We start from the raw sequence: 20,916 nt of genomic DNA, 5'->3' as shown, positions 1-20,916 counted from the left end.
CAGACCTCTATTAATACAGCCTGGACTCGTCTTGCTTTTGACTCAGGATCCCAGCTAGCAAGATAATTATAGATCTTAAGTGTGTCCAATCAGATCAGCTCTGCTACCTACCTCTGTGCCATCTGCATTTAATCATCATGATCTCTGTGTTTCCAGCCAGCCAATTTCAAGGCAAAGAGAATAGGATAAAAATCGGAGGTGGGGTCATGTCAACCACAGTGCCACCCATCAGCTGTGTGGCCTCAGGTGTGTGGTCTTCAGTTTTCTCTTCTCTAAAACAGAAGTGACAGGCTGACTCCATGGTATAGTGGTTAAGTTTGGCATGCTTCACTTCAGTGGCCAGGGTTCGTGGGTTTGGATCCCTGGCACGGACCTGCACCACCTGTCAGCCATGCTGAGGCGGCAACCCACATATACAGTGGAGGAAGATCAGTACAGATGTTAGCTCAGGGCTAATCTTCCTCAGAAAAAAATAAAAATAAATAAAACAGAGATGATAACATTAGCTCACAGTGTAGTCATGGGGCTCACATGCCATAATGCATTTGAACAAGCTGACAATTTTTTTTTTTTAAAGTTTGGCACCTGAGCTAACAACTGCTGTCGGTCTTTTTTTCTTTTCTTTTTTTGTGTGCTTTTTCTCCGGAGTCCCCCCAGTACATAGTTGTATATTTTAGTTGTGGGTCCTTCTAGCTGTGGCATGTGGGATGCCACCTCAACATGGTCTGATGAGCGGTACCATGTCTGCGCCAGGGATCCGAACCAGTGAAACCCTGGGCCACGGAAGCAGAGCACGCGAACTTAACCTTTCGGCCATGGGGCTGGCCCCTGACTTAATTGTTAATTACTAAATAAATGTAAAGTATTATTAATCATTAGCTTTCAAATGGTTTGAGGGTAGAGGAGAAATTATGTTCATATTTCCAGCATTATAACTGATAAGAACTCAATGCAATTTTTTTTTTTTAAAGATTGGCACCTGGGCTAACAACTGTTGCCAATCTTTTTTTTTTCCCTTGGCACCTTTCTGTTTTTGTTGTTTTTCTGCTTTATCTCCCCAACCCCCCCAACCTCCCCCCGTACACGGTTGTATACCTGAGTTGCATGTCCTTCTAGTTGTGGGATGTGGGACGCTGCCTCAACGTGGCCTGACAAGCGGTGCCATGTCCGCGCCCAGGATCTGAACCCTGGCCCGCCACAGCAGAGCGCGTGAACTTAACCACTCGGCCGAGGAGCCAGCCCCTCAGTGCAATTTTTTAATGTGGTTGAATACATATAGAGTATATATTGAGTCAGTGTTTTACAAAGGGGAAAGGAGGTGAGTTAATCATTTTTTTTTTAAGATTTTATTTTTTTCCTTTTTCTCCCCAAAGGCCCCCAGTACATAGCTGTATATTCTTCGTTGTGGGTCCTTCTAGTTGTGGCACGTGGGCCGCTGCCTCAGCGTGGTTTGATGAGCGGGGCCAGGTCCGCGCCCAGGATTCGAACCAACGAAACACTGGGCCGCCTGCAGCGGAGCGCGCAAGCTTAACCATTCGGCCACCAGCCCAGCCCCCTGAGTTAATCATTTTTAATCAGCCTGTGTTTGGTCTGAAAACTTCTTCAACTGTCTTCTATCAGCACAAGGTTCTCCCTCTTCCCTTCCTTCTCCTCTCCTCCTACCTCCAGCTCTGCTCTGCTCTCCTCTTTGGGTCAGCCTCCTCCCCGACTCCATCTTGTTCCTCCCTTCCCCTTCCCCTGCTCCTTCTCCTCCTCTAAAACCAACCCACAGGGGCCGGCCCCTGGCCGAGTGGTTAAGTTCGCACGCTCCGCTGCGGTGGCCCAGGGTTTCGCTGGTTCGGATCTTGGGCACGGACATGGTGCCGCTGGTCAGGCCACGTTTAGGTGGCATCCCACATGCCACAACTAGAAGGACCTGCAACTAAGATACACAACTATGTACCAGGGGGGATTGGGGGGAGATAAAGCAGGAAAAAAAAAAAAAGATTGGCAACAGTTGCTAGCTCAGGTGCCAATGTTTAAAAAAAATTTAGAAAATAAAAAGTAAAGAAAACCAACCCACAGCCTAGTGGGAAGGGGGAGGAAGCTCAAAATCTGCCTCCCCTTCCCAAAGCCCACGGCTCAGGCTGCCGCCTAGGTCCTTGCACCTACACCACTAATTTTAGGGACTCCAGGAACAAATGCTCACCTCCTGGAAGGAAAAAATAGCAAGGCAACACACTGATTCCCAGATGTCTGCAATTCCACTAATCACCTGCAAGCTTCATTCCTTTAGCTTTAGGCTTTCTCTAAATATCAAATATGTGTTTGCATTTGAGAAGACATTAAAATATATCAGCTGCTTAGCAGCTCATAGTGAATGTGGTTTTCCTTTTCCAAAGGTCTCATAAAGGGAGCTGACTGAAGAGATTCTGGGGTTGGGCTGGGTATGGGGTTGAGAAGACAAAATATGTAGAAGAGAAACTTCCCTGGTTCACAGTGAGAGAGCTTGAGGGGAGCAGACAGAGCACAGGTGCTGCCATTTGCTCAAGCTGCTCCCTTCACTAGGAAAGCTTTGTTCCTTCCCTCATGTCTGTGCAGGAAAAGCCTGGCCGTCTTTCTAGAACTAGCTCAGTTCCGCTCACTCATCAGAGTCTTCCTTAGCCACTCTTGTCAGAAATGATCTTCCAAACAATAGTATTGCTTTTCTTAGGTGTGATGATGATGTTGTGGTTGTGTAGAAGAACATCCTTATTTTTAGGAAGTGCTTGCTGAAACTTTTACAGGTAAAGTGTTGTACTATCTGCAACTTACTTTCAACTGGTGCAGCAAAAAATATATATATGGGGAAAGAGACAAAGCAAATGTGGCCAAATATTAACAGTTACCAAGCACACTGACTTCTAGACTCCTCTGAATTTTGCTTCGCCTCCTTAGCATGTTTTTCCGGTTTTCCTTGTCTTTCAAACTACAGTGTGTACAATTATTATTAGTAATAATTACCATTTGTTGCATATGTACTGTATATGACATGCCAGTGCCAGACGTTTTACATATATCATATAAAATCCTTACAACAATCTTTCACAGTCGATGTTTTTATGCTCATTTTACAGAGAAGAAAAAAGACTCACTGCTGTCAAGGAATTAACTGGTCTTGTGCCACTACTTAAATCCACATCTGCCTGACCCCAAAGCTCATGCTCCTTCTATTGCATCATGCTGTATCTTGAATTGCACACAGTGTTCCGGAAACAGTCTGGAAGGTACATGCCTTCACACAAACACACACACACACAGAATTTTATAGATATTAGCCTAGAAATCAGGAGGGCTTTGGGTGAGTCACTTCTCTCTACACCTCAATTTCTTGATCCATAAAATGAGAGAAGTTGATTTAAAATTTCCAAAATCCTTTTTATTTTTCTGACATTCAATGATTTTGATTTTCCTGATACTTTTTCAAATATTCTGTGTAAAACAAAACACAAGAAAATTCTCTTCCCATTCAGGTAAGTAAACAGGTTCATTGAGAAAAGTGCAATCACTGAGTGGAAGAAGGAGCCTGCACGCCTCAACTGCCCATTAGCGGGTGCCCTGCCGTACACTAAACACTGTGAATGGCACAGCTCCTGATCCTGATATGGGACCATCACTAGTATGGCTCTCTAACTTTGTTACTTGTAAACTGCACGTCTACACAGCCTTGGAACCAACAACTCAATTCTAAAACAAGAACCGACTTGTGCTCAACCTATGCACCAAGCACTGTGGCCTCTTCTAAATGGGGCCTTGGAGCATGTGTGCCTGTGTTGATGATGGTAGCACTGGAGGATCCATTCTTTGGATCTCTTTGGAGAGTAAGATGTAGACCCAACCATGAGATCTCAGGCAACTTGTGCTCTGTAGGCCTTCAGGAAGAATTTGAGAAGTAGAATTCTCTGTTAGGGAAATAAGAGAGAAATAGATATTTTAAATGCAACATCCTAGTTTCTATTAAAAGTTACCCCTGGCCTTTTGCCTTGTTGTATCTGTGAAAGCAAGATGCATCTGTGAAAGCGTCTGTGGTTCTACAGGGAGCCATCATGAGAAAATTCAGCCATGGTTCTCATTTGTACCACTTCTGCTCAAACCAACACAGTCTGATCTGGAAATACGGCCTCAATATGGGATGGAAACAATGTTTCCGCCAGTACGTGAAGGATGTTGGCTTCATTAAGATGGACTAAATGAATTTCTTCAAAGGGTCATTCAGGACATCTACCTGACCCCAGAAACAATTCTAGCTCTTTGTACACAAATTTTTTTTTTTTTTTTGAGGAAGCTCAGGCCTGAGCTAACATCTGCCTCCAATCCTCCTCTTTTTGCTGAGGAAGACCAGCCCTGAGCTAACATCCGTGACCATCTTCCTCTACTTTATACGTGGGACACCTACCACAGCATGGCTTGATGAATGGTGCCATGTCCGCACCTGGGATCCAAACGAGGGAACCTCAAGCTGCTGAAGCGGAACGTGCACACTTAACCACTGCACCACCAGGCTGGCCACTGTACATAAAAATTTTTTAAAGACTTCAATTATGGGGGCTGGCCCAGTGTGGCACAGCAGTTAAGTGCGCACGTTCTGCTTTGGCGGCCCGGGGTTCACCGGTTTGGATCCCGGGGGTGGACATAGCACCACTCATCAAGCCATGCTGTGGTAGGCGTCCCAAGTATAAAGTAGAGGAAGATGGGTACGGATGTTAGCTCAGGGCCAGTCTTCTTCAGCAAAAAGAGGAGGATTGGCAGATGTTAGCTCGGGGCTGAGCTTCCTCAAAAAAACCAAACAAAAAAAGACTTCAATTATGAGTGTTTTAATGTGAATAGAATAGTCAATTGGTTATAGAAATTGCCTTTTAAAAATTTACTATTATCTTCTCAATGGATTCATCTTCAAAATACGTAGCTTATTTTCCCTCAGTGATATAAAGGTATTCATGTTGGGGAAAAAATGTTACCCCTACCCCATCTCTTTGTAGGAGATCTTGAAGGCTCAAGAGAATCTTTAATAAATGTAAATCCCTTTAGAAAAGAAAACCACAAACTAGTCTTAACTGAATGTAGGCAGCAGTCATCTGAGAAAAAGCCCCTGCTTCTAGGAGAGAAGAGCATTTTAGGGGGAGACTCCTGTGTGCCATCACTAGGTGCTTCACCTCAGTGTCTCATTTAATTGCCATTTTGCAGAGGAGAACACGAAGGCTCAGAGAGGGTAGTTCTCCCAAGCTCCCAAAGGTCCTTTGTTAAGTGCCTGAGTTGTATGCAGAAGGCTCCACTTATGGAGAGCCGTAGGCTTCCATGACTGCATTTTGCACATGCCTACAGAGGCTGTCCTCACGACTGGCACGTTCCAGCACCTCTCCGCATCACTGAATGCTGCAAAAGTCCCAGACACCCAGGGGAGACTATTCCCTTACTTGCAGTTCTGCCACTAACTAGCTTGTGACTTGACGTTTCAATTCTCCAGGCTGCAGTTTCCTTGTAAGTTAAATTTTGATGATCCCTAAGGTCTTTCTTAAAGAAGATGAACCCTTCAATGCCCGGGGAACCCAGGTCTAGCCACGGGGTGTTTGGATTGCCCCTTTCACTCACCCACCAGGTGGCAGACACATGCTCAGCAGCCCCCACGAGCACTGCCAAGCTTCAGAGTTATACACAGCGCCCAGGGCCCTGTCTGCTTAGGCTGTGGAATACCAGTGTGGGTCAAAAAAGCACAGAAGGACCTGAGAAATCAGCAGGGAGCCCCATGGCCTCCTGGAGTCTGAGGAGCTGAGGTTCAGGGAAAACTAGAGATGCGTGCACTCTGATCTTGAGGCTCCCTGCCTGGGTAAAGTCATTTATATTCACTGAGGGGCCCCCTCCCTGCACTGCTGTATTTAATTCTGAATGTGGTATAAATAGAACTTGGTGCTCTGGCAAAACACACCACCCACCACTGTTCCTTTCCTTTCAGGATATCAACCAAATCTGAGCCTCTGATTCCCTCTAGTGGCTCAAATCGGCAACTTTCACAGCTGATTCTCTGCATTTATTTACTCAATGTGTAGTAAGTGCCTACTGTATGCACCAAATTGGTGCTGGGTTCACCAGTTTTACCTGGGGTCTGGGGCACTGGTTTCATTTGAGCATTGTAGGTCCAGTGGAAAGTGATAAGGGGTAGGAGCCGAAGCTCCTTCTTATAAGCTTAGCTTAGTTCAGTGCCAACTCCTAATTTCCCTGCTGCTCTATAGTTGCTTTATGGGGACTGAGGGAGGATGGGTTTTACATAGGTTATTCCTGCCACTAAATGAGTTGTAGGACCTTGGGGCAGCTCTTTTATCCCTGGACTCAGTTTGCTCATTGGTAAAATGAGTGTATGGGTTAGATTCAAAACAATTCAACAAATATTTATTGGGTATCTGCAGTGTGCGAGACACTGGGCTGAGTGCTTTGGGAATGCAGCAGTGAATGGTACCTAAACTTAAGGAGCTTACAGGTTAATGGGAGAACCAGACATCTGGGATGCCACGCAAAACACAGGGCATGAGCAGCATAGCATGGCTGCCAGAGCGTGAGCTTTGCAGTGAGACAGATCTGGGTCGAGCCCTTGCTCTGTCACTTCCTAGCTGTGTGATCTCAGGCAAGCTGCTAATCTCTTTAAATTTTCTCAGTAAACTTGAATAATAATCCTTTCTTCATAGGGTTAAGTGCTCAGTGAAGAGTCATGCGACAGGAAGTTCTCACTAAATGGTGGCCACTCCCATCGTAGTTTCAAGTTTTGAACAGAAATAACAGAAACCTTCTTGAGAATGTCACTTAAGACCCTACAAGGAGTTTATCCCGTTGGTTTTGAAGATGCCTCCTTAAGCCCAGCAGATTTCTATAGTCTCCTTTCTCTGCCATGGAGCTTGGGAATCCACCTGCTGCTTCTTTTAGGGTGGATGCCTTTGAGGTTCTAACCCTGCAGTTTCAGCCCAATCAGCCCCCCTGCAGAGAGAACCACAGTCGTCCCTCCCCCCCCTTCCTCATTTCGTTTCCCTGCAGGCAAGAATACAGGCCATTTTCCTTCCCACAGATTTGCTGCTGTTCAATTTTGGGAAATGAAGAGGAAATGAGAGGTAGTTTACATGCTTCTGCTAGTCATGATCCTTGGTCTTTAGTGCTTAAAACCCTTCTGAAGTGGCAGAGTGAGTTCTCTCCAGGAGAAAGGACTTCACACAAGCCCTGGCACTAGGGGCTGTTCCAACCTGGAGGCTGTGTGACCCTTTTACACTGTGAAAGATTTGAGAGAGATCACTTTTCATGCTGAGCTTCTTTATCACTGTGTAAGGAAGTAAAGGAGGATCTGGAGCTGAAGCAAACCTTGAATGCCAGACACATCATACCTAGAATCCTATGAGGTTTCATCAACTCATCAGTCATCAATACTGTAGATTTAACAGTCAACAATGTCACAGCTTTAGTCAGATACTAAGAGAGAGATTAATAGGAAAGAGAGAAGGTGAGCTCGGAGTCCAAAGTTGCTGACAAAATACCATTCCTGGAAAAAGATGAAAGTTAGAGGTAAAGAAAGCCAAAAGTGGAATTGACTTCCTATTGGCCAAAGAGATAATAGATGGATGGCGGGACAGGATCCAAATGTGGTAACTCAAAATTTTGTTTTGCATAGAAAGAGCTGCCTCATATTTTGAAACCATGTGATATGAAACTATAAAGAATGAGAGAGAGAAGTCGGGGGCATGAGAGAACGTGTGTCACTAAGGGAAGCAGGAACTGCCTATAAGAGCCCACTTGTGCCTAGAGGCATTCCTGCACTTACTCAGAGGTCTGAGAGGGAAACTTGTCTCTAAGAAGACTCTAAGGATTGAACTGGCATCAGGAGCCTGTTCTGGGGAGGATGCCAACCCCTGCCTTCTCCTTTGGTTTCCATCCTTTTAGAAGCCTCTACTAGTAGGGGAGAGAAGGATCAAAAGACAAACTTGTTGTGGGCCAACCCCAGTGGCCTAGTGGTTAAATTCAGTGTGCTCCACTTCAGTGGCCTGGGTTCAGTTCCTGGGCGCAGACCTACTTACACCACTTGTCTGTTAGTGGCCATGCTGTGGTGGCAGCTCACATACACGAAAAAGAGGAAGACTGGCCGCAGATGTTCGCTCAGGGCAAGTCTTCCTCAGCAATAAAAAAAAGACAGTTGTTGGTGACCTGAGTGATTTCACTGTTCATAAAAACCCAGTAAGGTAGGAAAGATGGGCATTAGTAGGAGTGTAATTCAGGCGGTTAAGGAAGACGTGATGAATTCACTCAATGGAGGAGCCAGAGTGAGACCGCAGGACTTCCAGTACTTCTTGTCTAGGATTCTTCCAACACCTCGATTTACCCCTTGCCTGCAGCAACATCCAATAATTATTAGTTGTAATATTTGCTCCCCACACATTGCATTATTCATTAGAGGTTTTCCTCTTCCAGTTTCCTACTATGCTGGAACCTTGGGGACTCACACTGAGATCAAGAGAGTGGCAGAGGAAAAGGTCACTTTGCCCTGTCACCATCAACTGGGGCTTCCAGAAAAAGACACCCTGGATATCGAATGGCTACTCACCGATAATGAAGGGAACCAAAAAGTGGTGAGTACACACCTGACTAGAGCCCCCCTCCTTCTCTCTCCTTGGCCTCCTGTGTTTGCCTTTCCTCAGTCCTCCAGTCTTTCTCATTGGGTCAGAAAGGGCTAGAATTGCTTTCTTTTTTTTTTTTTTTAAGATTTTATTTTTTTCCTTCTGTCCAAAGCCGCCCGGTACATAGTCGTATATATGTTTAGTTGTGAGTCCTTCTAGTTGTGGCATGTGGGATGCCGCCTCAGCATGGACTGATGAGCAGTGCCATATCTGTGCCCAGGATCCGACCCTATGAAACCCGGGGTTGCCAAAGCAGAGTGTGCGAACTTAACCACTCGGCCACGGGGCCAGCCCCTAGAATTGCTTTCTCATCTGGCTGATAATTGAAAGACTCTAGATACAAAACTATAGAGAAGAAAGGGTATTTGTGTTGTGAGGATAAGAGATTCTATGTTCTTTGGGCAAGCAAGAACTACTGGAAAGGCATCTATGATTTGCCCAAGGAGGGAACCTGCATGATTAATGTCTTTCCTAAGAAGCGGACTAAGATGCAGAAGCTTGAATTTCTAGTCCAGCAGCCAGAACTATACCTACACTAGGAAGCCTGCCGCTCTTCCTCCTCTGAAACCATTACCGTATGGCTTAAGATTTGCACAAAGCCATGACTTCCAACCTCTAAGACTGTGCAATATGATAAATAATATGATACAGAGGAACAAGTATGGGACATGAATGAACATGTTTAACACACATATAATTGGACAGCAAAAGAATTGATACTGGTTCCAGACTTGGAAAATAAAGGAGCTGTCCCTGGGTCTTCAGGGCTCAGATTGGGTAGGGCCACCATGATGGTCCACTGGTTTTTATAAGCTTTTGGCAGTGTGAACAGAACCTGTAGTACTCTGCTCCTGATGATCCACTCGGCTGGCCTTTATTAGAAAATGAGAACTGAGTAACCTACTGGTATTATCCTTTTTGCCTTGGCTGCATTCAGCCACTGTAGCTTTCCTCAACCTATGTTTTCTAGCATAACTATTTTCACTCCCTTTACCCACTGACTTATTTTTTTTTTACATCTATTTGTTCAAAATGTGTGATTTTTAAAATTCTGTAACTTAGGGAAGCTGACTTTAGATTTTCCTTCTTTTTCAGAGATTTACTTCCTTCCCTACTAAAAAAGTGAAAAGTTGCCCTTTCCTCTCCTCTGTCTATATCACTAATTTTATAAGATTGTTTATGTGGGGAAAAGCTAAGGTTTTCACTGAAAATAAATTTCAGGATCATTATTGGAGTTTACCCTGCTTAAAAAACTGGCTACATCGCCTTGTTATTTTGATACAGTTTGCCATTTTGTTCTAGTACGTCATCCTAAGACTCTCTCTGTTCTTTGTAGAGCAAGGTCACCTTAACCTGAGCATGTTTATTCCAATAACTTCTTAGTCAGTCCTAGACATGATACTCTCAGTTCTGAATGAAGTAAATAAGAGCCCATGTTCTGTTAATGAAAATCCAAGAATGACTCTACTCATCTAACTTTCACCCAAGTGTTTTCATTGAAACTAGATGAAATTTAAACTAGATTTTTTTTTTCAAGAAAAAAAGAGTTGCTTGGTTATGTACGTAAGTGAGTATAAGGGCTTAGGAAGTTAATTGTTGCTTAAGGAAGGCCAGTAGTATGGCTTCTGATAGCACTCTGATAAGCAGTCACAGTTCTCTACTTATCTTCAGTTAATAGTCTAAAGTAAGGGTTGTCATTTATTCAGTCATTCAGATTACATGAATTTATCTTACACTTTCTGTATGCCATACTAGGCACTGGAATACAATAATGAAGATGATATCAGAGCACCTGCCTTCTTGGAGTTTACAGCAAAATGACATTCAAAAATTTTAAAAAATTGTTTAAAATTAGAATGCAATAAATGTTAGCTACATGCCAGGCACAAGTCTGTTTAACACATATCATCTCATTTAACTCAATCCTCATAACCAGGATTATTAGCCCCATTTTATAGATAAGGAACTGAGGCATGTACACATACACACACAAAGTGAGAAAATTGCTTAAGGTCACCCATTTTGCATTTTGAAATTAGGCACTCTGACATCAGTACCTGGGCTGTTAACTGATGGGGATTTTAGGCTGGTTAATTTTAAAAAACTGCAGATGAGAAGCAAGCTCAGAGGACTGGAATTTGCTTGCTCTTTGAGAGATATTTGCATTTGTGAAGGAAGAGGGGATGACCTTGTAGGGACCTGAAATTGGCCAACCCAGGACATGTCTCTTTGGCATCAGGATTGTTTGGGGCTGATTGCTTTCGATAAACTGGGACAGGGAGGGAGGCTCTGGGGAATGGAACTTGCCCTTGTTGGGATACATTTACATTTGTAAGGTAACTATCTGTAAAAGGTGCCTCCCTCTCTGTACCAGGAAGAAGAAGAGAGATGACCTTGTCCCTAGAAACTCTTAATGGGGAAGGCAAGAACTTAAGTTGGTTGCTGTCTGGCAATCTCATGTAACTGATTTAGGGTGGTGGCTTCTAACCTTTCTAACCTTTACTTAATCCGATTTGATTCTTGTCTAAAAGTCATGGGATCACCCAATGACCAGACCCCACCTGCACTGATACCATTTTAACTTTTTTTCATGTTCTTTCCTCTGTCTTGTAAAGAGATGACTCACATACCCATGCCTTATAAAATTAGCCCTAACCCTCAACTCGGGGCAGCAGCAGTGGCTCTGCCCGCCCATGGGTCCTGTCCTCATGCCAGCAGGGGCAGCAGAAGCGGCAGCAGCAGCAGCTCTGACTGCCCATGGGTCCTGTCCCCATGCTATTCTATTCTCTAAATAAAAGAGCACTACTGCCAGATCGTAAGAGTCTAAGAACTCTTTCTTTCGACTCCTCAGCTCACCGACCCCGCATCATTAACTACTAGCTATATTACCTTCATAAATAATTTGAAATTGTAATATGTGCTATGTAGGAAATAAGGAGAGTGTGAGGAGAAAATTATTCCAGGCAGAATTAATTATGCAAAGAACTTGATGCAGGAAAAAGCTTGACACTATTGGAAGTTCTCAAAGATCAAAATCAATTTAGTTAAATTTAATTAATATTTCTTGGATTCCCACTATACGCACACTCTATTGTGAAGAGAAAAATTCTTAAAGAGACAGTTTCAGAACTAAGTGACAGGGGCCGGCCCGGTGACGCAGAGGTTAAGTTCGCACGTTCTGCTTCTGGTGGCTCAGGGTTTGCCGGTTTGGATCCTGGGTTCCAAAGGATCTGCACCGCTTCTCAGGCCATGCTGTAGCAGGTGTCGGGGAGGAAGACTTTTCCTCTATCCAAAATGGGGGTTCGTCTGGCCGGAGAACGAATTAAATTCACATGAGACAGAATAGCAAGAGAAAATTAAACAAAGCTTTATGAGGAACCATGGCCCGGGGCCTCTCTTCCGGAAGGAAGAAAGGGCACTGAAGAAGTGGGGTGCATAGAGTGGTTATGTACCCCCAAACAGGGTGTTTCACATATGATTGAAATGTCCCTCCCACAACAGTCACAAGATTGCCCTGTTGGCACAGCGCTTGATGGACACAGCAGGAGGCAAGTCTATTGTCTTGAGCTGGGTGGTCACAGGTGAGCTCAGCAATCAGTTCCTAGCCTAAGGAAAGATGCTTAATCCTTAAAGAAATGCCACCGTTGGGAGGGGGAGGGAAGTCAGTTACAGGAGGTTACCAGACAAGCACAATAAAATGCAGATTTAAGTCCTTGCCTTTGGCATTGATTAAGAGTTTCTAGAGAGAAGGTCATCTCCTTTCTTCTTCCTGATACAGAGAAGGAGGCACCTTTTACAGATAGAGATTTACCTTACAAATGTAAATGTGTCCTAACAAAGGGCAAGTTCCATTCCTCAGAGCCTCCTTCCCTGTCCCAGTTTATCAAAAGCAATCAGCCTCAAATAATGCTGATGCCAAAGAGACGTATCTTGGGGTGCCAATTCCAGACTCCTACACAGGCATCCCACATATAAAGCAGAGGAAGATGGGCATGGATGTTAGCTCAGGGCCAGTCTTCCTCAGCAAAAAGAGGAGGATTAGTGGCAGATATTAGCTCAGGGCTAATCTTCCTCAAAAAGGAAAAAAAACGAAGTAAGTGATAGTGATAAGCAGAGTGTTCTAGGTGAATACAAAAGAGGAGCTATTGGCCAAGAGTAGTTGGAGGAGGGGAGAGGTCAAGGACAGCTTCCTATAAGAAGGCACAGCTGATCTGAGTGTTAATAGAAGCCATTGCCCTGAGGAAATCCCAAGAGCACAGACACAAAGGCTGGAAAATTCTGGAAGATTATAAGCAGCTAGTATAGTTGGAGTGCAAAATGTGAGCCTGTGAAGTTGCAGGACCAGAACATGGAAAGTCTTGTATGCCATGCTGGGGTGCTTCAAACGTTTCCCGTAATGTCGTGGAGTTCTTGAAGGATTTTAAGAGTAAAAGGGACGTGTCTGCATTTTAGAGCAATCACGCTGGCACTGTGTAGCACACTGATTGAAGGAGGACTTGAGTAGAAGCAGGACCAGTTGAATAATTTCAGGCTGTACAATAAGGGCTTCAACTACACTCACAGACAGTGGGATATCAAGAAGGGATGATAAAAACTTAGTGGATAAAGTTGCCAAAGCTTTTTAATTGCCAGGGTGTTGGGAATGAGGGTGAAGATGACTGAAAGGGTCGGAGTGGACGTGGTGCTTAAAAAGTAGGCTAACCAATGACCTAGATCCCAAGTTTAGCTTTGCATTTCAATCTGAAGAGAAAATGTTTTCGTCCCTTTGTCTAGGATACTCAGATACGCAGGAAACATTTGGAGGTGGGTAGGCAGTCTCAGGAAGATGTGAATTTCAGCCTAGATAGCATGGCCACTAGAACACTGGAGGTTTCCCTCTGGTTCTAGGGATGGAAATACCCTGGACTTTCCAAAGAGTGACCACTTCTCCCAACATCAGTCAGGAACACACAACAGAAAACTTTCCCCTCTATTTTTCAGATGGAGAAATTAGGACAGAGATGTTCCAATTCCCATGCCAAGCCTCTCGGCCACCCCTTCACCTTTTCCCTCTTTCACTTTGGCCTTGAGCAAGAAAAATCCTTATCTAAAACATAGAGAGAGGGGCCTACATCCATCTCATTCAAAGCAGTTTCACAATGGCACAGCAGAGCAGTTACCAGAAAACTGAGCTGATCCATCTGTTCCACACCAAGGCCTAACAAACTGTCCTGCCTCCTCTCTCGAAAACTGCATCCGGAACAGGTCCATCAGGAATGTCAGGAAGACAAACAGCCCTACAGCAGCTGTAATTCATATATTTAATTTGTTTGTTTGCAAAAAGATTAAATTTATGTTCATTGTTCTCCCATCACACCTCAATCAGTGGCTTAGTCTCAGCATTACATTTCCTAGAATGAAAAACAAAATAAAACAAAGAGACACACAAACATCTGAGATTTAATGTATGTCTGAAAAAAACTGAGCCAAACTGGAAGGATGGAAATAAGCCCCAATCTGTGTCAGAAGTGTGTGTGTGAAATTCTCATATTACGTAATAGTTATTTAATTATATTAAGATTATTTTGGAGTTGTATAATCTTTGCTTTCCAAAGATGTTAAATACTTACCTTAGCTATCCCTTTTTTCCTCATTAACTATTGGGAGAGGATTTGGGGGAAAGGAGAGACAGGCAGACAGGAGTCAGCGCTTCCTGAATGTACTAAAGTGCTATGGTATAGATGTGCCCAAAGTGCTGAGGCTCGCGGGAAGGAGTCAGTGAATCTAACCAGGGAGCCAGGAAAGGCTATGTACACAGAAGGTGACCCTTGAGCTTGATCTTGAGGCCAATGTAGGTGTTGTTTAGGCAAAAATAAAAGAGGGAGAGGCATTTCAGAAGAAGACTGCATGATCCAAGACAAAGACACATCAGAAGACACTTGTTCAAAATCAAGGGACATGGAGTTTGGGGACTAGGCTATTCAGAGATGTAAGGGCCAGGGGCCAAAGGTGAGGCATGGTCCAGGCTTCACTGGCCTTAGGTCCCACATTCAGAGGGCCAAGCTTTAGTCCAGTGAGTACAGGTGATGGGAAACAGATGGAGGCTTTCAACCCAGGGTAGCTCTGCTATACAAATACACGGAATGATTAATATTCTTGGGGTACTGGGCTGAACAAATTTGGAAACCTGAGAGGCTTTCTTGAACTCAGAATCAGCCTAATAAAAGTGATCATAAGTGCTTATTATCTCATTCCCACAAAAATCCTATGAAGTAGCTTATCCCAGGTTTACAATTGAAGACTTTAAGGTTTAGAAAGGTTAATTAACTGACTCGAGGCACACAGCTCTAAGTGGAGGCACTCCCACTTGAAAGTAAACCATTTGACTTCCTAGCCAGCTCTCCCAATCACTGGGCCCTGGTGCAGCGTTTTTCAAAATTAGGATTTAGTAGTGGATCCTAAATGACTAGACATTTTGTTTTTGTTTTGTTTCATTTTAACTCAGACTAGAAAATATCAGAGTGTACTGCACTTAACACTCTTTCATGAACCTTATGTTTCAGTTATATATGTGTATGCTAGGTCGCGAAGAAAAATGTATTTCTTAATATGTGTCTGTTCAAAAGAATTTGAAAGCTCCTACAGTACTGTACTTCCAGCTGTCCAAAGCAGCCAGATTCTACTCTAGTCCACACCTATGAAGGCTCTCGAAAGTCAAATGCACCTTTCAAGACAAAAGTATTTCTTTTTTTTTTTGAGGAAGATTAGCCCTGAGCTAACTGCTGCCAATCCTCCTCTTTTTGCTAAGGAAGACTGGCCCTGAGCTAACATCCGTGCCCATCTTTCTCTACTTTATACGTGGGACGCCTACCACAGCATGGCTTTTGCCAAGTGTTGCCATGTCTGCACCCGGGATCCGAACTGGCAAACCCCGGGCCGCTGAGAAACGGAAAGTGCAAACTTAACTGCTGCGCCACCAGACAGGCCCAAGACAAAAGTAGTTCTTGATGTCAGTTCAAATATTAAAATGAACAAGAGAGAAATCCCCCAGACCAAAAAAGAGGCACCAACCTCTGAAAGCCCACAAAACCCAAAGTTCCTAAAAACTACCCAGGTCTTTAGTGATTTCTAGGTTTAGAATCTCTTCATTCTTCCTAAGCAGCACAAACTGACTTCTTTGTAGATGAGTATGCACCCGGGGAAAATATGGAAAAGTCAGAAAGAAAGAAAATAACACTAATTGAATGCCTGTTAGGTCTTTCAAGCTTACTTGTCCTATCTCCAAACTCAGCCGCCTACCTTCAGTCTTACAGTGGAGATAAGTTCTAAAGCTTCCAGTGTTTTCCTGTTGCTAATGTATTTCCTCCTCTCCCCATTGTCCCACCGGGTTGGCATTTCTATGGCAGGTTTTTCCACCCCACAAGGAACTTATTCTTTCTATGAAGTGCAGCAGGATGTGGGGCCAACAACGCCCTGCAAACATTTAAAACAAACAAGTACTATGTGGGGAGAAGAGCTGTGATCCTAGCTCTTCCTGGTCTGAGTCTAAAGCACAGGGCTTTAGTTGAATGCTAGGAACCCTCTGGAATTATTTGCAAAACAATATGTTATGTGCATTTTTCTGGGTCTGAGTTCATAGGTTTTATCTGATTGGGAGAAAAACAAAAAGCAGTGAGGAGGGGCTAAGAAATTCCTCAGAATTGATGCTGGCCACAGCCTGGCAAATGAGGTTGGTTGCATTTTAAAGGATAAGACTAGGATAGGAATCTCTCCCTGGCCCTAGGAACTCTTCTCTGGGATGCCCCCTTCAATGGGAAATGCAGTTATTAATTAATGAATACCAGAGGACCCAAAAGAACTACCCCATTCTAGCAGGATTACAGTCTAACTGCCTCAGTCTCAGATTGAGATATATGTACCCACCTCATAGAAGGCACTCTACAAACATTTTTTAAACAAAAGAATGGCCTTAAATCTAAGCACTTTACTGGAGAGACTAACTTCCTTAATCTCCCTAATCTTGTCTTGAACTTTTCATTGTATCATGCTACCTTTTTTTCCTCAAATGCAAAGAGTTAATATTTGTAAAGCATTTAGAACAGTGCCTAGCACAAAATACATACCATATAAATGTTTGCTAAATAAGAACAAAAATCCCTGACTGAGTGTATTGCATTGTGTTGATGGATTTTCATTTCTGCATCTAATTTACATTCCTAAGCCCAGAGCCAAGCACTGTGCTTGGCACAGAACAGTCGCTAAATAGTCACTGAGTGAAGGAACAACGCCCTTTCACAGCCGGCATCTCTTAAAATTCTTGCTATAAGCCTGTGAAGTTGGCCTCCAACAATAAGAATTGTTATACTAATTTTCTTTTAATATATGAGGAAAATTAGACCTTAATTCATCTCCAGAAAACTTGGACTCTAAACCTTTTAGACTTTAAAAGGTGCCGGCCCTTGCCCAAGATGGATTTCGGAGCTGGGATCTGAACCCAATATTCCTAGACCTAAATCCCTTTCCTTCCCTCTGCCCCTCCCCCCATCACTTGCAGCGTCTATTGAAAAGAATGCAGAAATTCAAGACACAACGTCTGTCTGAGAGTAAACACTGGACATTTGACTGAAATCATGCATTCCTGTACTTTCCAGAACATTTCTCGGCATGAAGATGATGTTCAGGAGACACCTACCTATGGTGTTTTGGGGAGGGGGCAAGTTTTCAGGGTATGGTAGGGAGAGATCCTCCACTGGTATAATAATGAGGGGAATTAGATCTCTTCAAGGCTGTTCCCCCTGCCCCCTCTCCTCTACTGCCTCCTCCCTTCACATGTGGTCTCCTGGTTCAACTCCCTGAGTCTCTAGTTAGAGTCCTTGAAGGGCTCCTGGGAAGAGCACTGGGGGAGAGTGTTTTCTTGTGGCTGGGATAGGGGTGGAGGGGGCTGGGGGTAGCTTCACCAGGACAGCATCATCAGGCTGCTCCCGAAGGCTAAAGTGAACTCTTGAAAGACCTCTGTCAGCAAATTGGTAAGCATGACCAGTTAAAGAATATTTAGGAGCCAGAAGAGAGGGTAGGATGTCGACGAAAATAATCCATAACAAATCTATAAATGAAAATTTGGGTGAGTTTATTCTGAGCTGAAATCTGAGGACCATGGCCCGGGGCCTTTCTTCCCGGTGCACAGAGTGGTTATATACCCCTAAACGGGATGTTTCACATAGGATTGAAATGTCCCTTGTACAACAGTCGCGAGACTGCTCTGTCGGCATGGAGATTGATGGAAACAGCAGGTAGGTCTTCTGTCTCAGTGAACACAGCAGGGTGGCAGTCTGTTGTCTCCAGCTGACTGGTCACAGGTGAAGCTGGGTGGTCAAAGGTGACTGTAGCAATCAGTTCCTAGCCTAAGGAAAGATGCTTATCCCTAAGGAAATGCCAATGTGGGGGTAAGTTGCACCTTTATCTCAAGGGCCTTTGTTCTGGCCATAGGAAATGTCTAAGCAGATATACAATGCATGCTCAATAGCCACAGTCAGGCCCTTTTGGAAAAAACAAAGTCAGGCCGAATTAGGTTTATACCAAATGGCTTCCTCATATACTCCAATATATCCTATTGCTTGCCATTTTTATTTGTCAGAAGGAAGAGAAGTTGTCATCCAGAGCTAAGGCTGGACTTGAATGTTAAGCTAAAGAGATCCATGACAGTCATTTATTTTACTCTGAGGTTGGTGGTATTTTACTCTGAGTTCTCATTTTTGTGTTTAGATATCCACTATTTGGATAGCTTCATTTTCCTTTCTCTTTTCTTAGTCTCTATATTCATGCCCTCATGGATCTTACCCAGTTTCACGGCTTTAAATATTGGCCACATACTTTTAATTCCCTAATGCGTATTTCCAGTCCAGGCCTCACCTCTGAACATCAGACTCATATATATGTAACTGCTTATTCAAAGTAGTTTGGGTGTCTAACAGGTATCTAATATGTAATAAGTACAAAACTAAACTCCTGATTCCCCTTCCCACCCTACACACTGACCCCAAACCTGCCCTATCCAATCTTGCCCCTCTTGGTTGATGGCAATTTTCTTGTTTCATAGGCTCATGCCAAAAACACAGGAGTAGTCCTTGACTTTTCTCTTTTTCTCATACCACAAATACATATTTAAATAAGGCGGTCAGTCTATTGGGAAATCCTGTTGGTTCTATTTTCAAAATACATTCAGAATCTGATCACTTCTTGCCACTTCCACTGCTACCACTCTGGAGGCAGTGCTTCTCTTGCCTAGATCTTTACTACAATAGTCTTTTGACTGGTTTTCCTGTTTCCACTCTTGACCTCCTGCCGCCTATTGTCAAAACAGATCAATCATGATACTGTTCTCAAAACTCTCTAATAGACCCCAATTTCCCTCAGAGTAAATGCCATCATCTTTACAATGGACCACGAGGTCTATGATATGCCCCCATTGCCTGACCTCATCTACTATTCTCCTAAAAACTCACTCCAGCTATGTGGTCTCTTTGCTGTTCCACAAACATGCCAGGTACCTTCTACCTTAGGGCCTTTGTATTGGCTCTTTCCTTGGCCTAGAACTCTCCTTCCCCTAGATAGCTCAAGGCTGCCTCCACATCTCCTTCAAGCGTTTACTCTAATAGCACTTTCTGGAGAGGTCTACCTTGACCATCTTATTTAAATTGCAATCTGTCCCCCTGGCCCACCTTCCCTGTTCTATGATTTTCAGAGTATTTCACACTGTCAAATATACCCTATAATGTTCTTTTGTGTCTGTTTCCCCATCACTAGAATATATGCTCCTCAGGGGCTGGGATTTTTACATGTGTGTTCATTGGTATCTCCCAAGCACCTACAACAGGCGCTGGCACATGGTGGAGGCTCAGAAGTCGTTGACTAAATGACTCTCATCTTGGATCTCTTTAGCTTAACATTCAAGTCCAGCCTTGGCTCACGTTTCCAGCCTTAGCTCTGGATGACAACTTATCTTCCTCCTACCCTCTCTTCTGGCTCCTAAATATTCTTTAACTGGTCATGCTTACCAATTTGCTGACAGAGGTCTTTCAAGAGTTCACCTTAGCCTTCGGGAGCAGCCTGATGATGCTGTCCTGGTGAAGCTACCCCCAGCCCCCTCCACCCCTATCCCAGCCAGAAGGAAACACCCTTCCCCAGTGCTCTTCCCAGGAGCCCTTCAAGGACTCTAACTAGAGACTCAGGGAGTTGAACCAGGAGACCACATGTGAAGGGAGGAGGCAGTAGAGGAGAGGGGGCAGGGGGAACAGCCTTGAAGAGATCTAATTCCCCTCATTATCATACCAATGGAGGATCTCTTCTTACCCCAGCCTGAAAACGTGCCCCTCCCCTGCACAAATACCCCAGGGAGGTGCCTCCTGAACATCATGCTTAGAGTCCAAGTTTTCTGGAGATAGGCCTAATTTTCCTCTTGTATTAATTTCTGCAGAAATAGAAATTAACTTGTGGAATGCTAATGGCGATGCCTATGTTTCCTATCCATAGAGATGCAAATGAATTTTGTCTGAAGGAGAATATAAATCCTTGCAGTCCAACCCTTATTTGAAGCTGTTGTAACATCTTTCTGGTTCCATCGTTAATGAATGAGTTAAATAAAATCTTTGACACATGTTTATTTTCTATATCTATGAAAGTCATCATTTTACTTTTTTTAGAAAACAGTTGTCCTTTAGGGGCCAGCCCGGTGGCACAGCAGTTAAGTGCACAGATTCCGCTTGTGGCCTGGGGTTCACTGGTTTGGATCCCGGGTGTGACCTACGCACTGCTTATCAAGCCACGCTGTGGCAGGCATCCCACATATAAAGTAGAGGAAGATGGGCATGGACGTCAGCTCAGGGCCAGTCTTCCTCAGCAAAAAAAGGAGGATTGGCAGCAGATGTTAGCTCAGGGCTAATCTTCCTCAAAAAAAAAGTTGACCTTTAAAACTGTAGGGGAGGAAAAAAAAATCTATTTTTCCCTCTACCCTCCTAGGTTCTCAGGCCGGGGCACTGTAAATTAGATTGGCAAAATATAGATTAACAAGAGAAAAACAAACAGAAGTTTATTAAGGCATGCATTATGTATCTAACACCTGGGAGTACCCAGAGATGAGTAACTCAAAAGGGTAGTTAGGATTTGGATTCTATATACCTAACTTAGTAGGGGAAACGGATGGGGAGAAGGGGTACTTAGGGAAAAGCAAATGACTTTTTGGAAAGATAAATGAGCCTTTAGGAGAACAGATGGGAGA

General features: G+C 43.9%; 1 protein-coding gene and 1 long non-coding RNA gene across 5 annotated transcripts in view; one reads left to right on the top strand and one right to left on the bottom strand.

Moving 5' to 3' along the window:
• LOC102147876 (uncharacterized) overlaps positions 1-20,916 on the bottom strand; it is a 73,011-nt gene that overhangs the window by 39,072 nt on the left and 13,023 nt on the right. The window lies entirely within an intron of this gene.
• CLMP (CXADR like membrane protein) overlaps positions 1-20,916 on the top strand; it is a 90,009-nt gene that overhangs the window by 59,008 nt on the left and 10,085 nt on the right. For 2 of the 4 annotated variants that reach the window (XM_005611655.4, XM_070273822.1), the window contains exon 2: positions 8,458-8,615. In XM_005611655.4, the coding sequence (XP_005611712.3) occupies positions 8,458-8,615 (158 nt within the window). Of the gene's footprint in view, positions 1-3,095; positions 3,246-5,968; positions 6,062-6,880; positions 7,113-8,457; positions 8,616-20,916 lie in introns of those variants that run through there. The other 2 variants (XM_070273823.1, XM_070273821.1) reach the window with 2 other exon arrangements.

Source organism: Equus caballus, chromosome 7 (genome assembly GCF_041296265.1).
Source record: "Equus caballus isolate H_3958 breed thoroughbred chromosome 7, TB-T2T, whole genome shotgun sequence".
In the NCBI taxonomy this organism is placed as follows: domain Eukaryota; kingdom Metazoa; phylum Chordata; class Mammalia; order Perissodactyla; family Equidae; genus Equus; species Equus caballus.
Note: the sequence above shows the minus strand (reverse complement) of the source record. Positions and strands in the feature narration are given on the sequence as shown.